At 33.2% G+C, this 19,406-nt stretch overlaps 3 protein-coding genes across 4 annotated transcripts; all 3 read right to left on the minus strand.

Moving 5' to 3' along the window:
* Positions 1–3,540: 3,540 nt before the first annotated feature.
* LOC114414982 lies at positions 3,541–7,722 on the minus strand. 2 transcript variants are annotated; one of them, XM_028379460.1, is made up of 5 exons: positions 7,221–7,722; positions 5,252–5,454; positions 4,564–4,651; positions 4,195–4,261; positions 3,541–3,924 (listed from the first exon to the last, which is right to left on the minus strand). In XM_028379460.1, the coding sequence occupies exons 1-5, from the start codon at positions 7,274–7,276 to the stop codon at positions 3,871–3,873; spliced, it is 468 nt and encodes a 155-aa protein (XP_028235261.1). In that variant the 5' UTR covers positions 7,277–7,722; the 3' UTR covers positions 3,541–3,870. The 2 variants fall into 2 exon arrangements, with proteins under 2 accessions (XP_028235261.1, XP_028235260.1); XM_028379459.1 differs by having other exon boundaries at positions 3,562–3,924; positions 5,252–5,459; positions 7,221–7,715.
* A 664-nt stretch (positions 7,723–8,386) lies between these two features.
* On the minus strand, positions 8,387–12,608 carry LOC114414983 (phospholipase D alpha 1-like). The gene is made up of 5 exons (XM_028379461.1): positions 12,494–12,608; positions 12,211–12,337; positions 11,227–11,307; positions 9,235–11,095; positions 8,387–9,003 (listed from the first exon to the last, which is right to left on the minus strand). The coding sequence occupies exons 2-5, from the start codon at positions 12,304–12,306 to the stop codon at positions 8,561–8,563; spliced, it is 2,481 nt and encodes an 826-aa protein (XP_028235262.1). The 5' UTR covers positions 12,307–12,337; positions 12,494–12,608; the 3' UTR covers positions 8,387–8,560.
* Positions 12,609–14,442: 1,834 nt separating this feature from the next.
* Positions 14,443–19,317, minus strand: LOC114414984 (phospholipase D alpha 1-like). The gene is made up of 4 exons (XM_028379462.1): positions 19,005–19,317; positions 18,318–18,383; positions 15,383–17,243; positions 14,443–15,057 (listed from the first exon to the last, which is right to left on the minus strand). Exons 1-4 carry the CDS (start codon positions 19,092–19,094, stop codon positions 14,609–14,611), a joined length of 2,466 nt encoding a protein of 821 aa, XP_028235263.1. The 5' UTR covers positions 19,095–19,317; the 3' UTR covers positions 14,443–14,608.
* Positions 19,318–19,406: the final 89 nt, after the last annotated feature.

Raw genomic sequence — 19,406 nt, forward strand, 5'->3', positions numbered from 1 at the left:
TATAACTAAGGGTAAATTTTTTTTTTTTTATATATACGATCCTCATACATGTAAAGTTTATATATTAAATTTTTAAGAAGTAATTTAGTTGAAAGCAAAGGACACATGTTAATTGGACACAAACATTCCTGCATCAACTCTAGTTCTTGAGCACCTTATATTACCATACTAGTAATTATTAAAACACGTTTAAATCAAGAAACATGTTAACTGGCCTTTAGGTCCAATTTGGAGGCTACAGGGGCTCACGATTATTTATTCTGCAGTTCTCTCTTTCACACCACTTTTGGTGATTTTTTTTTTCTTTTATTTACAAAATCATATTCAACGTAACTACATGCTAAAAACTTAAATTCAAGACTAGTATTAATTAAGCTAGAATAACTTGATCTTAATATATTCACATACATGTTATAATACCCTTTAGGTGTTTTTGTCACACGCTGCCGTATATTTTGTCTCACTCTCCTTATCTTGTTCGATTCAAAGGTGCTTGGGCTCTTGCAAATGCTGCATATGAAAGCAACATATTATAATTTCAAACATGTTTCTAAACAATAATTATAAGTTTACAACTTTATTTTTCAATATACACATTTTTATTTTATAGAAGTCAAATTCTTACTATTAATTGCACTACCAACACAAAATTATTAACGAATAACTTGCATCATAAAACTTATTATATTTATGTTATTTAATTTTATTATTTTAACTGATTTTCTATGTAAAACATTTTTAGTTTGTAAAAGAAGATCATTTGACATTCTAATGGAATGTGTACATTTTTTGAAGATAAAAATAAACATAAAAAGTACAAAGTAAACATAAAGGACAGGGTATGAAAAAATTGTAATTGTTTTAGGCTTTAATAGGTATATATGAATTGTGTGTGTGAAAGTTTTTATGTTGTTAACCAATAAAAAATTACCATTCCTGTGATTTTAAATGTGATTATTATAAAAGTCAATAAATATATATATGCTTGTGATTGAATGATAGTATTTCAGATATTTACAGTATAAGTGTATGTATTTTTTTTTAATTTTTATTTTACTGCTTCAAAAATAGTACGTGGTAAGATAATAAGATAAAATGCTTCTTGTATTTTGAAAATAATTAGTATTTTGACAAATTTAAAATGCGTGTGTGAGCGTAATATGATGTAAATGAAAATATTTAACGTTGGATAGAAATTTATAACGTGGAACTGTAAGATGATTCATTTTTTTTTTATATAGCACTGTAAGATGAAAATATTAAACTTTTATTCCTCAATTTAACTCTCTAGTTTTTGCGGATGAAAGTTTGGTATGTTAAGAATGAAAGTTGGCAATTTATGAAATACAGAAACAAAAAAGTGAAATATTTAAAAATTAAGGACAAAAACTAAAGATTATCAATTTTAAGTAGACAAGAAAGACCATTAACCCAGAAATAATAGTCTTCACCCCCTAACGAAATAGCAGAAGTCCCGGCAAAGTTAATTTCTTCAATTTGTTAGTTGACAATGCTTCTGTTTGTTGGGAGCTAGTATTCACACTAACAAAATGGCTTTTCTCACTGCCCACAAGTTTTCTTTTACTAATTTCAAAAAATACCCTTCTCACGTAAACATGTTTGTGTTATTCACTGGTACAACAAAATTATATTTTCATTTCATATAATTGGGATAAAAAAGAAATTAAAATAACAAAAATATGATTTTATTATACTGTTTATATTATTTACTGGAAGAATGAAAAAAATTAAACAACAAAAACATGATTTTGTTATATACTAGAGTGGAGTGCATAGATTTTAATGATATACGGTGGCATGGTACCACATAGAACTTGTTGGTGTCCCTCACCACCATAATCTTAGATTTGGACATCAGTGTTGGTGGATGTTCGGATCTGGACGGGAAAGGGTGGAACGACACCATGATGCTATGACGGGGAAAGTGCCGTGACAATGAAGTTGTTTGGGGTGAGAAAATGGAAATGGAAAGTTGGGGTGGGGAGAGTTGCTGAACAATGAGAGGAGAAGGGGACAGGGTGTGGGGTTAGTAACTCCTCCATTTGTTTTCCCAAAGTTTAGTTTGGGCCGGTTGTTCCTCTCAGTGTTTCGGGTTGAAACTTGCACATAGGCCCAATAGTATGCCATTAGCAAGTCCATTAACAACTTGCAGAGTTTGTTAGGTATTTTAAGTTTTTAACATTTTGTTTTTGAGGGTAGGTATTTTAACTTCATACTTACTATAGTATTTTTTTTCCTTTCATAAAATGAATATATGTATGCTATGATGTAAATGTAAACACTGCCTCTTTGTTTAAACTTTAATTTTTTTTAGAATAAACACTTTTTATATAAGTATTTTTTAAGAAGAAATAAAATTTATTTTTTAAAATAAATAAAAAATTGTTTTTTAATAAAAATAATTTAGATTAGCACATTAAAAAAATAAAAAACTTTATTTTATTAAAATAAATCCTTATATCAACAAATTTTAAACAAACTCACCAAAAATTCTATTGAATTATTATAATTTTTTTTATAGAGGTATGATATCAATTAGACTAAAAAATGCTACCAACAACATAAATACCTCAAATGGTAAGAAGCCCAAGGCCCCAATTATGCAGGCGATGAGTCCGTTTCTTGGAAATTCATCTCCTCTTGGCATTACGAATTGGTAAGTCTCTTACAAATCCATTTATTAACAGGAAAATAAAAAATGTTGGATGTAAAAAAAAAACCACTGGGTGCACAAAGAAATTCCCGCCACTTTAACAGCTAATTCCAATTAAAACAAGATGAAACGTCAGATTTTGAAAGTGACACTCCTAGTCCTAATTTAGAACGCATATAGATTCTGCTTCTGCTTGAGGTGAATTTGCCAGTATCCTTATTCCTTGGAACTTTGATTTCTGAGATCGGGTCTTGTACTATACAAAATTAAAAAAAGGTGGTAGTCTTCTGCAAGAAACAAATCCGCGTTTTGATGGTAGAATTTTACTTTCATGCTAATAAATTCATTTTCTCGTTTGTTATAAGTTTTTTTTTTTTAATCAAAGTTTAATAATTTATATCGAATTATTGCTAGTTGCTTTCATGACAAAAACTGAAACCATAATACAAACTGCTAGTCCTTCTGTCGTGTCAGTTCTTAAATATCAGCAATTAGGACAGAAGCTTGGATCAGCTGAAGCATGAAATTAACATAGATAGGATCCTTTTTGTTGCAGATGATTTGCCTAGGGTGAAATATATTTTTAATTTCCAAGATTAAATATGATTTTAGTCTTCTAATTTTTTTATTGGTTTTAATTTTCATTTTTTTAAGAAAAAAAGTAGTTCTAATTACCATTTATTAATGACGCAAACATGTCACCTTAAAATGGTTATTAACGTGACACAATTAGATATATACCACTTCATCATTAGGTGATAATAAGGACATTTTTTTTATATATATAAAAAATATGAGGACCTAACTGGCTAACTCAATAAAACAAATCTTCAAAATAAAATAAAAACTCTATAAAACAAATTGGAGAACTATAACTAAACTATATATACAAGAACAAGAACTAAAAACATATTCATACGTCTATGAATCACCTTAGTCAGAGAATTATACAAATGATGTACTATATTTTTTTATCAAAACACAATTTGGTGTAAATATACTTCACGTAGAAATGACGCCCCCGGAAGAAAAAGCAAAACCAATTAGTTAAGAGTTTCCCCATTTAGCCTAAGAAAAAAAAATTAGCCCATGTATGTACAACAATCCAGTGGGGTTATAGTAGGATGAACAAATTCTACCTCCCTTTCCCTCTCCTAAGAAAATCTCTAAGGAAAAAAAAAACCTGATTTGTCTGCTTAGTCATATAGGCCTTCCATCTCCCAAATATCAACAAGAAAGTCAACCATTTCCTGCCAGGTATGATATTATAATCAGTTAGGGGCATGCATTTACTGATTCCCTTGTACATGAATATCAACAGAAAATAACCAAGTTATAATGCAACAATGAGAATAAATCTTTTCATGTTCAAATTTTATATAACAAAGTCATGTGCTTGTCTCTATTTCTTTCTTGATAGACATTAAATGAGTGGGGTTTTATAAAAATAATTAAAGAGAGAAATAGATGCAAAACTTGTGTATATGAGAGGTGACAATCCAATGAATGCAGGAACTTACTCCAAGAGGAATTGGCCGGTGAAAAGGCTTGTTGGTCCCCATTAGACTCTCATAGGTGGCATTCCAACTGTAAATCAAAAACTCTAGAATTAGAACCTGACAAACATTTTGAAAGTGACTTTGATCACTGGATTGAATGCTATAGCTATATAGACCAATTCCACCTCTCCAATTTCCTATTTGTATTGAAAATGATCTTGCACCTGATCCGTGCATATCTTACTTACTGTGGAAGATTTTTATGGTCAAAAGAATCAAATTCCCACTAATCAATGCAATACTATCGATCTGCCTTGCAAAATGTTCATTCTAGATTCTACAGTTCAATAGTTAAGACTCGCTGAAGAAAGCTTATATATATTTATTTACCTTATTATAGGTTCTCCAACTTGTTTCTTATTCTCACGCCTTCTATTTCCAACCCACTGTCGCCTCATCTGGTTCCAGAGAAGAAGACCTGCATACATTGTAATAATAATCAGCTGGAGATATGCAAAAAAATGTAAAATATGCAAGAATGAAAGAAATATCCTACAGTAGATGCAGATCAAGGAAAATCCTGAAAAGTAGTTTTTAACTTCAAGTTCCATAAATGGAAATTACTTGTAATTAAAGAGATTACATCGGGATGAAAGAAAAATAGAAAACACAGTTTACAAGAAAATGTACAAAGAGAAAGGAGTATATAACAAGGCAATATGACAATCAGTGTCTGTGTAACCAACTTGCCTAAGGGAGAGACAAGAGAATGAAAAAAAAGAAAAGCATAAAGTGGCAGCTGCATTTTGCAGAACCAGTGTTAAAAGTGTGGAATTCATGCTATTTCAGGGCAGTGGAATTGTGACTGTTCCTCCAGGGTTAAGATGTTGAATTTCAAAGTTCCATGAAAATATTAAGATACCCGACAGTTGGCAAATATGTCTGGCAAGATTGTTTCCGCATCAGAGAAAATGGTTACCAGGATGATACAAGATTACAAGCACCCTTTGATAAGGTATGAGACTAACTAATAAGCCAACAGAGATAATAGATAAGCAGACTATAACAGAATACTTGCCATGATTGACATATTCAGGAGAATCAATCTGAATGTCAGCACTACTTTGAGGATCAGAAGGTATGCCAATTGATGAGATGCTTTTCTGGGACTGAAGTGCACCCTGATCTATTTCAAATGCACTGCTGCTCCAAAAATCTTCTGATCTGTTGTCTTTGTTTGTTGATTGGCCTTTAGGATTTGGGAAGCATCCCAGACAACCTCTGCTCTGTTACAAAGCAGGTTTAACCACAAGCTTGATTAACACTAATTATTAGCTATAATTATCCTACAAGCTTGGATTAAAAGAAGACGATGTTGTGAAAAAGAGTTGCAGGAACCAGTTAAAAATCAAGTTGAACAATACAACCTAGCATTAGGGGTTCACTCCATTTACTGTATTTTAGTTCTCATTAGACCTAATCAATACATATACCTTTGAGGTAAAGTAAAACAGAGAGAATGCAGCAGCCTAATTTGAGGTTCTTTTTTTTGGATGGACAAATGTTAATTGTTAGATTTTGTTAGAATGTTAGTGGGAGGGATTTGAACATGCAACCTCTCTCTCTCCCTTTCTCCCTTCAATCACCAAGCCAACCTTATATCTCCGCCTAATTTGAGGGTATATTCACTTATAAATTATTATGGTATGATATTTTATGTTGGAGGCTTTCTCAGGTCAACTAGCATACTGAACAAATATGAACTTCCTCTTATAACTTGTGTGTCTTTCTCCTTTGCATTATAAGAACAGGTTTTGTATTTCAGTTTTTCTGTTTACAGACTACATAGTCAATGCCTACTAGTTTCCAGGTATTCATTAACTGACTCATTTAATTAAATCAGCAGTTCTTTTTATAAATTTGTTTTAAATTATAAACTATCTATGATAACTATTTCCTGCACATATAGATAAAAAGAAACAACCTCTCGCTACAGCATTTTAGGATAAAAAATGTGGAAAATGATAAAGGGACCTGCTATATGTTGGAATGAACAAAAAATTCACATGGACAGCAAGAGAGAATAATCAAGGCGCTATCAATTAAGTTAGAATCAATAAGCAAAGATAGAACAAGAAACCAACCAAGGATTAAGGTAAGAGGCCAGGAATATAACATCAGGTTCACATTTAAAACCTTAGGAGATGCTCAGAAACAACTTCTTTGTCTTTTATTTCTATTTTATCTACCAAAATCCGTGATATTTAGCAGAAAGATACAACTTATAAAATGGTAAGAAGATGTCTGCAATTTGAGCAACAATAAATTTTCTGAAATTAAATAATGAAATAATTTCTCCTTACACTGAAAAGGTCCCAGAAATTGGGGCCTTATCTGTTCCATTGCAGAAAGCAGAAGGACCAAAGCAAGCATGGGAAAACAGTAAAAATGAACAACAGCTTTCTTTGCGGAGCATCTTCTCAATTGAGTTAACAAGCAGCACCTAAAATACTATGAAACCCTATAGGGGCAGTGAAATTCTATGTTTCATATTACCAGCTTCAGAAGAATACAAGGAAAGAGTAGCAAACTGTAAAGCCCCATCAATTTTCCCTGATCACCAGATCTCACACTTGCTTAGAAAGCAAGCAAGTACAAAGAAAGATTCCCATATATAATTTAAACAATTACTAAAAACTAAAGAGAAAGATCTTAAAACTAAATTACCCAGAAGAGGCAAAACAGTATAAAAACATCAAACTTTAGTTTCATAGAATTAGAAAAGTATATAAAATCAGCAACACCTAATCAACCAAGTGAAGCAACCAGTTCTATGCTTTCCTTTGAGGCAAAGGCAAGTGATCTTACATCCCAATTCACCCAGGAATCTGAGCAAACTACATATCTATTAAAGGGATCTCCTTAAGGTTTAGTCAAATTGGGAAGAACATACAAGCATATTGATCTGAAAAATTCAATCTTTTTTAATTTTTTATTTTCTGGGACCAATGAAACAAAGAGAGAGAGAGAGAGAACAAATAAGTTACCCCATGCAAGCGAGAATCTGACAGAGCCAAGGTGGAACACATCCACAGATATGCATTTATGGAAGTCCGAGCAGAGATCTGTCACCGAAAATTCTGAATCCAGGACGAAGATCATTCAAGAACCAGCATGCACAATTTTCTTTCTTTCTTTTTTTTTTCTTTCTTTTTTTTTAAAATGAAAATTGAAAAGGCAGAGAATCACTTATCTCAGAATTTTATAAAGCAAAGTAGTACTAGCAAATAATAAACGGGGACAAGAGCCTTTATTCTAGTTGTTTGGTTCTTTGATTTATTAAGATAATAAATTAATGGTAGTAAAGGATAAATATTGGAACAGAATCCACCAACTAATGCAGTAAGAAACCTCAAATTCTGCCTGTTTGGTTACACAAGCGAACCGTTTTATGTCAAAATGGCTTCAAAACAGAGTGATTAACTAAAGAAGCCTCAAAGATGACAATGACATGCACGAAGGAAAATTCAGTGTCCCTTCCCGAAATCAAGGGGTTTTTTTGCCCTGTTTATTTTCAAAGCTTAGATAAGTTCAAAGGAATTTTGTGCCCTCAAATTGGAAATAGAAACGGGTAAGTTAACAACATTCTTTTCTTTTCTTCAAATTTTCTTTTAGAATGTTAACGAGAATCTTTAGATCGATGATTAATAAGTTAAAGGTATTTTTTATATATATAAAAAAAGTATTACTAACGTATCTTGTCGTCTTATCATATATATATTTTTTTTAAAAATATTTATTGACTTAACTAGGATCTTAAAAATATCAATTAATAATATTTTTTGGGGCCTTTTCAACTCAAATTTTGTCATATTGTTCGGAAACATATTTTTCTTTGTGTTTTTACAAAATTAAATACAATAATATAAATATATTGTGAGTATTATTCTTTTATTAAAATTAATATTTCATTGTGGTAAAACAGTTACACAAATAGTACCCATATTATATAAAAGAAAAGTGAGAAGCTCAAATTCTTCAATTCCTTTTTACCATAAAACAACGGGTGTATGGATAATATGATAAAAAAAAAATTGAGTGTGAATTAAGTTTTTTTAATGGACATATGTTATGATATGTTAGGGACGAGAACACCTCATCACTTTAACCCCTATGTCATCCTTATGACTGTGAAAAAAATCAAGTGCTCTACTTAGAAACAAGACGTTACATTTATTATTGTACAAATGGTAATAGCAATTATTTGTATGAATATACATTCAAATTTTCACCACCCTCTTCGCAACAAGAAATTACATGGTTTGACATTTTAAACTTTTTATCTCTTGGTAAGATGGGATAGTTTCCTTCACATGTACAATACAATCTAGGTGGTGAGAATTGGACGAAGGTAAACTGATTGGGAGCCCAAAATCTTAGCCTTGGTGTCAGGAAAATGTTCTAGCCCTTGAAGGATCGTTATTGCTCCATTGTTGGTTACTTCTATGGGGTAGCGCATGAGGTGGTGAAATTCTCTATACTCATCAAAAGTTTCCTTAGAGTATATGTCCCAATTGGTTTCAGCAAGATGATTCACAAGCCTGATGCAGTCCACACTTTCTGGATTGTCGAAGATGTTTGTATCCCCATGATCCCCAAGGTGCTCACACCATAGTGCACGCCTAAATCCATATATTTGTCCTCTGGGTGCCCCATTATATGCTATATGACGTGGTTGGAATGCACCCATTGCAATCTCAGTGTCTCTTTCTCCATCCATTGATCTCTGGTTTATGTTGGCAGATCCAATTATAATGTATTCATCATCAACTGAAGGAAGCAACAGTCACCACAACTTGTTAATTTCATATCATGACCAAATATGAAAGGATGGAAAAATGTAACTACATAGAAAATATGTGAAAGAGTTTAATTTCTACACTAAATTCTTTACATTGTTAATTAATAAGAAACTATATTAAGTACGACATCTAAAGTAATTATTGTAAAACTCAACAAATTGGTCATATATCACAAAGTACTTTAGATTGGAAGTCTTACCTATCATCATCTTGGCATGAACATAGATCATGAATCGCCTAGCCTTTTGTGCTCTAGCATAATCAGTATCAGGCTCTGGTGCCTCAGTAGGAGTATATTCCATATCCTTCTTACCCTCACGGTTTCCAAGGCAGAAAAAGGTCAAGTAGTCCCTTGGATTGGCTTGAATTCTTTTTCTCTGAATGGCTTTGGCTATATCAGCATACATCATCTCCATTGTTCTCCTTTGCCAGTCTAATATTGCCTGAACTGAACCACTCTCAGGTATGCCTTCTGGCCACATTGGTATAACAACATACACTGAAAACCTCTCCCCTGCTTCAATCTTGCTAACAATCTTCAATGACAGCTCCTTTGGTATAAGATGCAAAGCACCAATATCCTCAACCACAATATCAGATGCTTGCCAACCATATGAACTCCCTAGGAAATACTGGTTTTCAATGTAGATAAAGTTTTTGGCTCGCCGAATAGCGCTTATATAAGCATCTTGAATGCTTCTATCAATGATGTTATCTTTTCCACTAACGAGGCCTAACTCAGCCGCTTCTTCTGGGTCAGGGGGAAAGCCAGAAGCAGCACCACCATCAATGGATCTGAACAACTGAACATTCCATGTCTCATTTTCATTTGTTGTCACCACCGTGGATCGAGGGACAAAGTACTCATCAAGCTTGCTTGAAGAGAATAGGAGCTGATTTCCAACCTGCTTCTCCCACCTTTGTTGAAAATTGTACAAAACATCCCAAGCAACAGACCCTTCTAACTTGCAATGAATGTCATGCCATGGCTCTCTTGGACCACCTTTCTTGATGGAAGCACCAGGGAAATTTGGCTGATGGAAATCATCTTTATGCACTGTGTCCAAAGTTGAAAATAGAGGATGTTCCTGAGTATCATATCTCCCATCACAAAGATCAATGCCACCTACAAAGCTTACTATTGTTCTCTTTTGTCCTTGTTGTCCCATAGCAACTTGGGTGTCAACAACTATAGTCTTTTGGTGATGAGTGAACATTGTTGAAGTTTCAAAACCTTGCACTATGCTTTTCCCATCATCTGGGTTCCGTGGACACAAAACACATTTCACCTTTGTGTTTTTGAAGTAATCAGCAGTTTCTTGATCATGAGTTGCCATCAAGCCATCTTTCTTGAAATCTGGCACAGAGGTTCTGTCATCCCAAACAAGCATAAGAACCTTGACACCTTCCTCAGCTTTCATCTTGAGCAGTTCCCCAAGGGTGATTCTTGTTGTAGGCTTCATTGGGTCCCTAATCAAGGTTATTTCACTGTACACAGACCAACCAGTTATATAAATAAAGTTCCTAGCATCCATAATGGCATTATAAATATCCTCCCAACATTTCCTATGCTCATAAGGTTTTCCTCCTGACAAGGGGATCCATGGCACAAAACCATCTGAGACATGAGCATCTTGGTACAAAGTAACTTTGCAACCATTTTTTTGACTAAAGAAGGTGTGAGGAACTCCTTGAAACCTTGGACTCCTTATTCCTTGAGACCAGTTTATGTCATTCCTAACACTAGAGAATTGCATTTTGACATGGATTTTAGACTCACTTGGTATAGGGTTATGATCCTCGTCTAAAATTTGGACCCATTCGTCCACTATGTTGCCATTCACAACTTGCTCAACTGGGACATAAGCTCTTCCAATTAGAGTTGCATCAATTGGATCTTTTTGTTTGACAGTGAATATAACATGGGAGATCAAATGGGCACAGTATACGTGAAAGGTCTCGTCCCACGTGGGGTTGGAGGATTGATCATTTAACAATTTAGTCCTTCCAACCCTTGCCTTATCTAAATCAATTGTTGCATAGAGACCCGTCTCCACAAACTGTGCGAAACATTATTACCACAAGTCGAGAATTAGACTCATTAGCTAGAAGGAAATATATTTTATTTATGGCGCTTAAAATAAAATGTCAAATAGTTTAAAGCAAATTATGTCAAGAATTAAGATACTACCTCTGGCTGGCATTGGCATTGACAGAGAAAACAACTCTTGAGTTGGGAAAGAAATCTCTTCCCCACGCTTCTACTTGTACCCTTGTTTACAAAATTTGAAACCAGACATGAAAAAAAACACAATAAAACTTCAGATAATTCTTTTCACCAGAACAGATACTAGACTATATTGACACCTACTGAAGTAGTTCATATTATGATGACGAATTCTTTAGAAATAAATTGTAAGAACTAATTAATAAATATCATACAACTATGCACATAATTAGAAGGCAAAGCTTATTGTTAAAGAAGCTTTAGTCCATCTACATTAATTAAACTGGAAATAAGTTGAGTTGTGGTATGTACCAAGTTACTATTAGTTGAGCTTTTTTTTTTTTTGGTTTTAATTAACTCCTAGATTTACATTACAGTATGACAGATTAAATTCGACAAGGAAAAGACTAGTAATTTCTCTTACACATGGTTTGATATTGACCGCATTTCCTTTTTTTCTCTCATCGATTGAGTGTAAATAAAGAGGAAAGAAAGGAAATTGAAGAATGTAAAATTGAAATACCAAATTTTCTTTTTTATTTGAGAGGAAAAATAATATTTTTTTTAACACCTACAAGAAAAAACTTACCCCAAAGTGCATAAAATAGAGTGGGACAAACTCTCTCTCCCTTTTTCAATTTTTAAAAAGTTAAACAAAAAAAATAATATCAAGAAAAAATTAATGAAGTAAAACGTTTAATAAAAATGCATATAATTTATTTTTTTTACTATTTTTTTCTATTCAACAAAATTTTCAAATTTTTCTTAATTATTTCCATCCATTTAAATTAAAGATTTTTTTTTACTTGTTATGTTTTTATCCTCCCTATTTGTTTTTAATTTGACTTCTAATCTAAACAGAACATTAATATTTACAGTCATTAGTCTAGTACTGTAACTATGTTGATGAAAGAATAGAACACGAGGGGAGTTTTTCAATTAAGGCACCTTGCTGCAGAGGTTAAGATTGCAGTCGTTGAGAGTTGGTAGTGTGTCGACCTCGTATATGATCACATCGAGCCTCCCGTGCAGCAAATGCGGCATTATGTTATACTATTATGTTTGATCTCCCTTCCTGTTTTGTGAGGAAAAAGAAAAGAAAAGAAAATAAGTGTAATATAGTTTTAGCTTTTAGTTTCCACAACAGAACACATGCATGCTACAGATTTTATGAAATAGCCAAAATCAATGATACACTACAACGCAAAAGGGAAGTTAAAAACGTTCTTACGTGGAAATGGAGGTTAAGGATTGGAAAATGTTGACGATGGTACCGTCCTTATGATGAAGGGCTCTTACGCCTTAATGTGATGCATTTATATGCAGAGAAGTGGAGATGATGGGAACTGAAAAGGAGGATATGACCCATATTGTGTCTTAATTATCAAGCAAGAGATATACTGTGTATAACCATAACTTTGAAGATTAATAGAGATTCTTTTGCAATTTCTCAACTTGGAATTAGTTCCCGCCTTAACATTCAAGGAAGAGTATTCTATGAAGGAGGCTTAGGTTTCCATTGGATTATGATAGACTATTTTAGTGGGACCTGGATAGGTTAGAATGTCTCAAACGTTGGATTTGGATAGATGTGTTATGAAATATATTCCTAAGTTTAAAAGTATTTCAATCAAGCAAAAAGTTAACAGAGCAAAGAGCATAACATGCTGTGACTTATGTCTTTTTTTTTTTTTTTTGAGACCGTTGTTCTTGTTATGGTAAGAATTTTGCCATGCGTCTAACGTATTGAAACTTGAAAGGAGTCCCAGTCACGAAAAGATCACACAAAATCTAGGCACCGTCCTGCGTGAGAATGAGGACTATTATTTGTTAGTCTTTACAAAACGATGTTAGTTAAGTAATTAAAAAAAATATTATAGTCAAAATATAAGAATTATTCAATATTTACTATTTAAATAGCCAAAAAAGCTAACTAAAACCACTTTGTTAAATTCACAATAATTGAAATATTTTATAATCGGTAAATAGTTAATTTATAGCAAAGTGAAAAAAAATGATGTTCAATTTTGTAATCAATCATTAAAGACTTCGGTAAATTAATTATTAATTTTAAAATATATATTTTTTAAAAAAAACTTAATAGTTTCTCACTAAATTCATTGTTGTCTAAAAAAATACGCATTGACAATTCTCAATCTAGTCCAATAAGATGGTCTAAAAAAGGTGGGTATGGCTAGGTGCACCAGCTTTATTACTTGTGTACTTAACATTTTTTATTAATTCCAAAATTATCCTGTGATGAAGGTATACAAGTTCATGGTTGATTCGTATGGTTTGTACGGATGAACTTGATCTGTATGAGTCATATATGACTCATATGGATCAATTTGAGTGAAGAACATTTTCGTCCATTTACTTAAAATGTTGGGTGCACCTAACATCACCAAAAAAGGTAAGTGGAAGCCCAAAAACATTGAAATTGTTCCTCAGATCTTAGGATGGGTCAAGGGTGGCAATATACTCTCAAATATAAGATGAAGTTAGATAATAGTATTATAGATTTTATTTAAATAATAAGATGCTGATACATGGATAGATGATATCCATTGATTGACATTAATTCAGACTATATATTTGTATTCCTCTTTTAGAAGATCAGATAATGAATGAAATATTTGACTATTAATTTTATTGTTTATTTTCTCTTTTTCTCTTCCTCTAATTTAGCAGTAGCATTAGGGTTATTTTCTTTCCTATCAGAGGCCCCTTCTTTCTCAAGTCCAAGATTCATTTCAGATTAGCCTTTCCAGATTGAAAGAGGGTGTTGTTGGCTGATATTTTTGGGGTACAAGAAGAAATACCCCTTAGTCGCATTAGGTGATTTTTAGCTACTTTCATTACAACCAACTAGCCAAAGCAATTTACAGGCAGTGTCTATATCCATCAATCTTTTGATTGAATAATCCGATTTTACTTTCAGTTCATTTTAATAAGATCTCTTGCTGGATTGGGCCATATCTACCTGATTGTGATGCATTATTATTATTTTTCCTCATTAGTAAAGCTAAAAAAAAATCACCGTAATTAGTTCGTATACAGATGAAATAAGAGCATCTACAAATATCGGAATTAAGTTACCATGAGAAACGGATGCAATAAAGAAAATAGTCTTGGGGAAACTATGGTCGCAACAATCGTAAAAGATTTCTACACGAAAACTAGACGTTTAAATTATTTATTTTTATTAAAAATGTAATGTTGTAACTTGTAATGCTAATTAGTTAATGTGAATACATTCAATTTCTCTTCACCCTCCTCCCTACAAGTCATTACATGGTTAAATTTTCTGTCTTAGGTTTAGTCACTTAGATGAGCACAATACTGGCTAAGTGGTGAGAATTGAAGGAATAAGTTTTGATTTGCAACCCAAAATCCGAGCCTTGGTGTCAGGAAAATATTCAAACCCCGGAAGATTTGTTATGGCTCCATCATTGGTTACTTGTATGGGGTAGCACATTAGGTGGTGAAATTGTCTTTTATTTTCAACAAATGTTTCCATTGAGTACATGTCCCAGTTGGCCTCAGCAAGTTTATTCACATGATTGATGCATTCCAAATGTTCGGGAAAATCGAATATTTTTGAACCAAAACCATCATCCCCAAGGTGCTCATACCATAGTGCACGTCGAAATCTATATATCTCCCCTTTGGGTCGCCCACTCGATGCTAGATGACGTGGTTGGAATGCACCCATTGCAATCTCTGTGTCTCTTGCACCCTCCATTGATCTTTCATTTATGTTAGCTGAACCAACGATTATGTATTCGTCGTCAACTGAGGGAAGCAAATTAAAGTCACATTAATACCAATTTGTTAATTCATGACCAAACATGGAAAGAACATATATATACAATAACAAAGTCTTATCCCACTCTAGGTGGGTTGGCTACAAGAATCATAAAACGTCATTCAACTCAGTTAAAAATAAAAATTTTAAGAGAAAGATCATATATAAATATAATCAACAAAAAATGGTTCATGCACACTTATTTGCCCATGGACAAGAAAGAGATGGAAAAGAGATAAGCATAAATGTGATATGTTATAATTGTATGTACTCTATACTCTATAGTCAAATAAATGGTATTTGATCTCTTACCTATCATCATTTTGGAATGAACATAGATCATGAATCTCCTAGAATTTTGTGCTCTTCCATAGTCACTATCAGGCTCTGGTTTCTCTAGAGGAGTATAATCTCCTGGATCCTTATTCTCCCTCTTGCCAAGGCAAAAAAATGTCAAATAATCTCGAGGGCGTGCTTGAATGCCAGTTTTTTTTAAGGCATCAGTAATGTCAGAATACATCATCTCCATGGTTCTCTTCTGCCAATCCAATATTGCCTGAACCGAATCACTGCTAGGTACACCTTCTGGCCACATAGGGATAACTATGTACACAGAAAACCTCTCTTTTGCTTCAATCTTGCTTGCAATCTTCAATGATATCTCCTTTGGTATAAGATGCAAAGCACCAATGTCCTCAACCACAATATCACCACTTGCTTGCCAACCATATGAACTCCCTAGGAAGTACTGGTTCTCAATGTAGATGAAGTTTTTCGCACGCCGAATAGCATGAATGTATGCATCCTGAATGCTTCTCTCGATGACATTGTCTTTCCCACTAACAAGGCCTAATTCAGAAACTTCTTTCGGGGTTTGGGGGAAGCCAGAAGCAGCACCACCATCAATTGATCTAAACAACTGAACATTCCATGTTTCTTCTACTCCCACTTCTGATTTTTGTGCTTCAGATGGGTGGACAAGAATCTCATCAAGATCATCAAGTGAGTACAACAACTTCTTCCCAACTTGCTTCTCCCACCTTTGCTCAAAATTGTACAAGACATCCCAAGCAATAGGCCCTTCTAGCTTGCAATGAATGTCATGCCACGGCTCTCTTGGACCGCCTTTATCTATGGAAGCATTTGGGAAAGTTGGCTGATGGAAATCATTTCTATGCATAGTATTCAAAGTTGAAAATAGAGGATGATCCCTTGTATCATACCTCCCATCACAAAGATCAATGCCACCTATGAAACTTATGACACTTCTCTTCTCTGATCCTACAACATGGCCATCAACTACTACACTCTTCTGGTGGTGAGTGAACATTGTTGAGGTTTTAAGGCCTTGAACTATGCTTCTTCCATCATCCGGGTTTCGTGGACACAAAACACATTGCACCTTTGTGCCTCTAAAGTAACCAGCAGTTTCCTGATCATGTGTTGCCATGAAGCCATCTTTCAATTCTGGAACAGAAGTTCTGTCATTCCAAATAAGCAAAAGAACTTTAACACCTTGATCAGCTTTCCTCTTAAGTAACTCCCCAAGTGTTTCTGATTCGTCTTTGTCTCTAACTAAGGTGATTTCAGTGTAAACAGCCCAACCAGTTATGTAAATAAAGTACTTAGCCTCATTAATGGCTTTGTTAATGTCCTCCCAACACATTGCTGGCATGTAATCTTTTTCTTCGGATATTGGAATGTAAGGGACAACACCAATGCCACGTGGGACATGAGCATCCTGGTACAAAGTAACATTGCAACCTTCTCTTTGATTGAAAAAAGTACGAGGTACTCCAAAAAATGGCATGCTTATACCCTGAGACCATAGACATGTTGTGTCATCGGTGACATCGTAGAATTGCACGCTGACACGGATTTTGGCGTGACCAGGTACAGGACGTTGATCTTCTTCGTCTAATATCTCAACCCAACGCTTAACTATGGGGCCCTTGCGAACTTGCTCCACGGGGACAGAGGCTCTTCCAATTAGAGTTGCTCCAATTGGGTTACCATCTTTGACAGTGAATATGATCTTTGAGATTTGATGGGCACAGTAGATTTCGAAGGTCTCGTTCCACCTGGGGTGAGAAGGTTGGTTTCCTATCATTCTGGTTCGTCCAACCCTTGCCTTGTCTAAATCAATTGTTGCATAGAGTCTTGTTCCAACAATCTTCATCAAGTTTTTACATGTTAGGATTAAAAAAAAACAAAGGAATTAATGTGATGGCATTTGTTTTAAGATATTACTTTATAGGTTTAATTGCACTTTTCGGGGTTGGAGTATTCTAATTACTCAATTTTGATCCCCATACATACAACATTTTCAGAATAAATAAACTGATGTTTAGAATTTAAAATCAAATGTAAGTCTCAAAACTTTTTATTTAAATATTGTAATACGATTTTAGTCACATAGAATGATGATGTGACCATTAATGTATTATCTGACACATTTTTTATTAACTTGTCAGACATATGTTGACATGACTTAATCATATTTTTTTTCTTATAATATTATAATCACGAGAGGAAAAAGTGTAATAAAATCATACTAAGGTGTGTTAAGTAATACATCAATTTGTTGAATATTTAGTAAAAAATCCGAAGATAAATCAAAATCATACTATTACAATACTTGAAGGACCCCATTTGCAATACTTGAAGAGACCAAAATTGGATAATTGTGACTAAAAATATAATTAAGCCAAATCTATATTTTCATAAATACTATAACCAATAATGATATATCAAAGTAAATTTAAAACATGTTTTTTAAAATTCAAAATAACTTAAATAAAAAATACGCAGAAATGGAAATTATAAGTGCATTAAAAAACAACTTGATATTACTATTTTACTCCTCATCAAGAGAATAAAAATGAAATAAAACATGATATTACTATTTTTTTCAGAAATAAAGAATACTCAAAAATGATTTTTCAAAACTTAATAAACATAAAAGAAATAGAAAAGAAAAGACACGCTACCAAATTTTCATTTTCAGAAATCAAGAATATCCTCTCACAAATCTTCCTATCTTTTATTGTAAGTATTTATACTTTTAACATGTTAATATATTTATTTTTATCCAATACTTAATATAAATGGTAATAAGAGATTTTGTAAAAGGATGGAGCAGGAAGATTTAGAATCATTGGTAATTAAATAAACACACTTTATAAAAGTGAAAGAACTAAGTGGCCAATAATTAAAAGATTGAAAAGTTGGTTATTGTTGAACATACCTCAGGCCGGCACAGCAGACATCCCTTGACTTGGGCTAGAAATCTCTTCCCCTTGTGTGTTGTGCCCTTTGTTCCCATATTTTTAAAGAAGAAAACGAAACACAAAGTCAAAGAGCTTAAGCGTGTTAGTTTCTCTTGAAAGTAATCCATGAAGCATTGGCATGCACAAAAGCTTCATTAGGAGAATTCATCACCGAATAGAACTTATCAATTGATGCCCGGGTTGCATTTTTTAGGGAGGGAAAGGTCACACTATGTATGGGGTAACCATGGCTATTTTTATTTTTTTTCCTTTTAATTCTCATGATTAGCTAAGAATAAATAATATATAATTATTTTTTAAAAATTTAGATGAAGAATGGTTTTTTTATTGATTGAAAGTCTAACTGTACATGTGTATTAAATTCATCAGACAAATATGATTGATTATATATCCCAAAAGAAATTATTAGTTTTCGTAAAATTATTGTGATTATGATGTGTTGATAGATTAAGACTTTTCTTTATAACATGGCTACCCATTCATTCTCTTGGACTTTTATTAATCTTATGTTAGTTGCTCAATAAATATTTCTGGACCCGCCCCTGCTTGTTGGGTAAAATTGTAAACTTTCGTTTTTATAATATATGCATTAACCTTCTGTAAAAAAAATATGCATTAATATAAAGCAGGAATAATGAAGATACCTTCTGGCAGAAATCCAAATGACATCCAGTATGTAGTCTATCAACTTCAAATATGGTTACCTTAAGCGTCCCGTGTAGCAACTGAGGCATTTTTGTTTCTATGCTATGATCTGTATCATAATCACAGAAGGTAATCAAATTGAGTGAAATAAAATTCGAATTTTCACAAAATTGTAGGAAACTTTTGAGGAATGGCTAAATAAAGCAGGGATCGTTTCTTAAATGTGATGAAAAAAATAAAGGGTCACATTTAAGTTGATAATGATACATTATATATGGAGAGAGACACGGAAAGAGAATATAGGGAGGGTTCTGTTTCAAGAAAGAGAAATGTGTTTGGAGAACATAAAACAAAATCCAGAATCAGTTCCCTCCTTGGCTTGTAAGGAGCACTTGCCTACT

This window comes from Glycine soja, chromosome 6 (genome assembly GCF_004193775.1).
Source record: "Glycine soja cultivar W05 chromosome 6, ASM419377v2, whole genome shotgun sequence".
NCBI lineage: Eukaryota > Viridiplantae > Streptophyta > Magnoliopsida > Fabales > Fabaceae > Glycine > Glycine soja.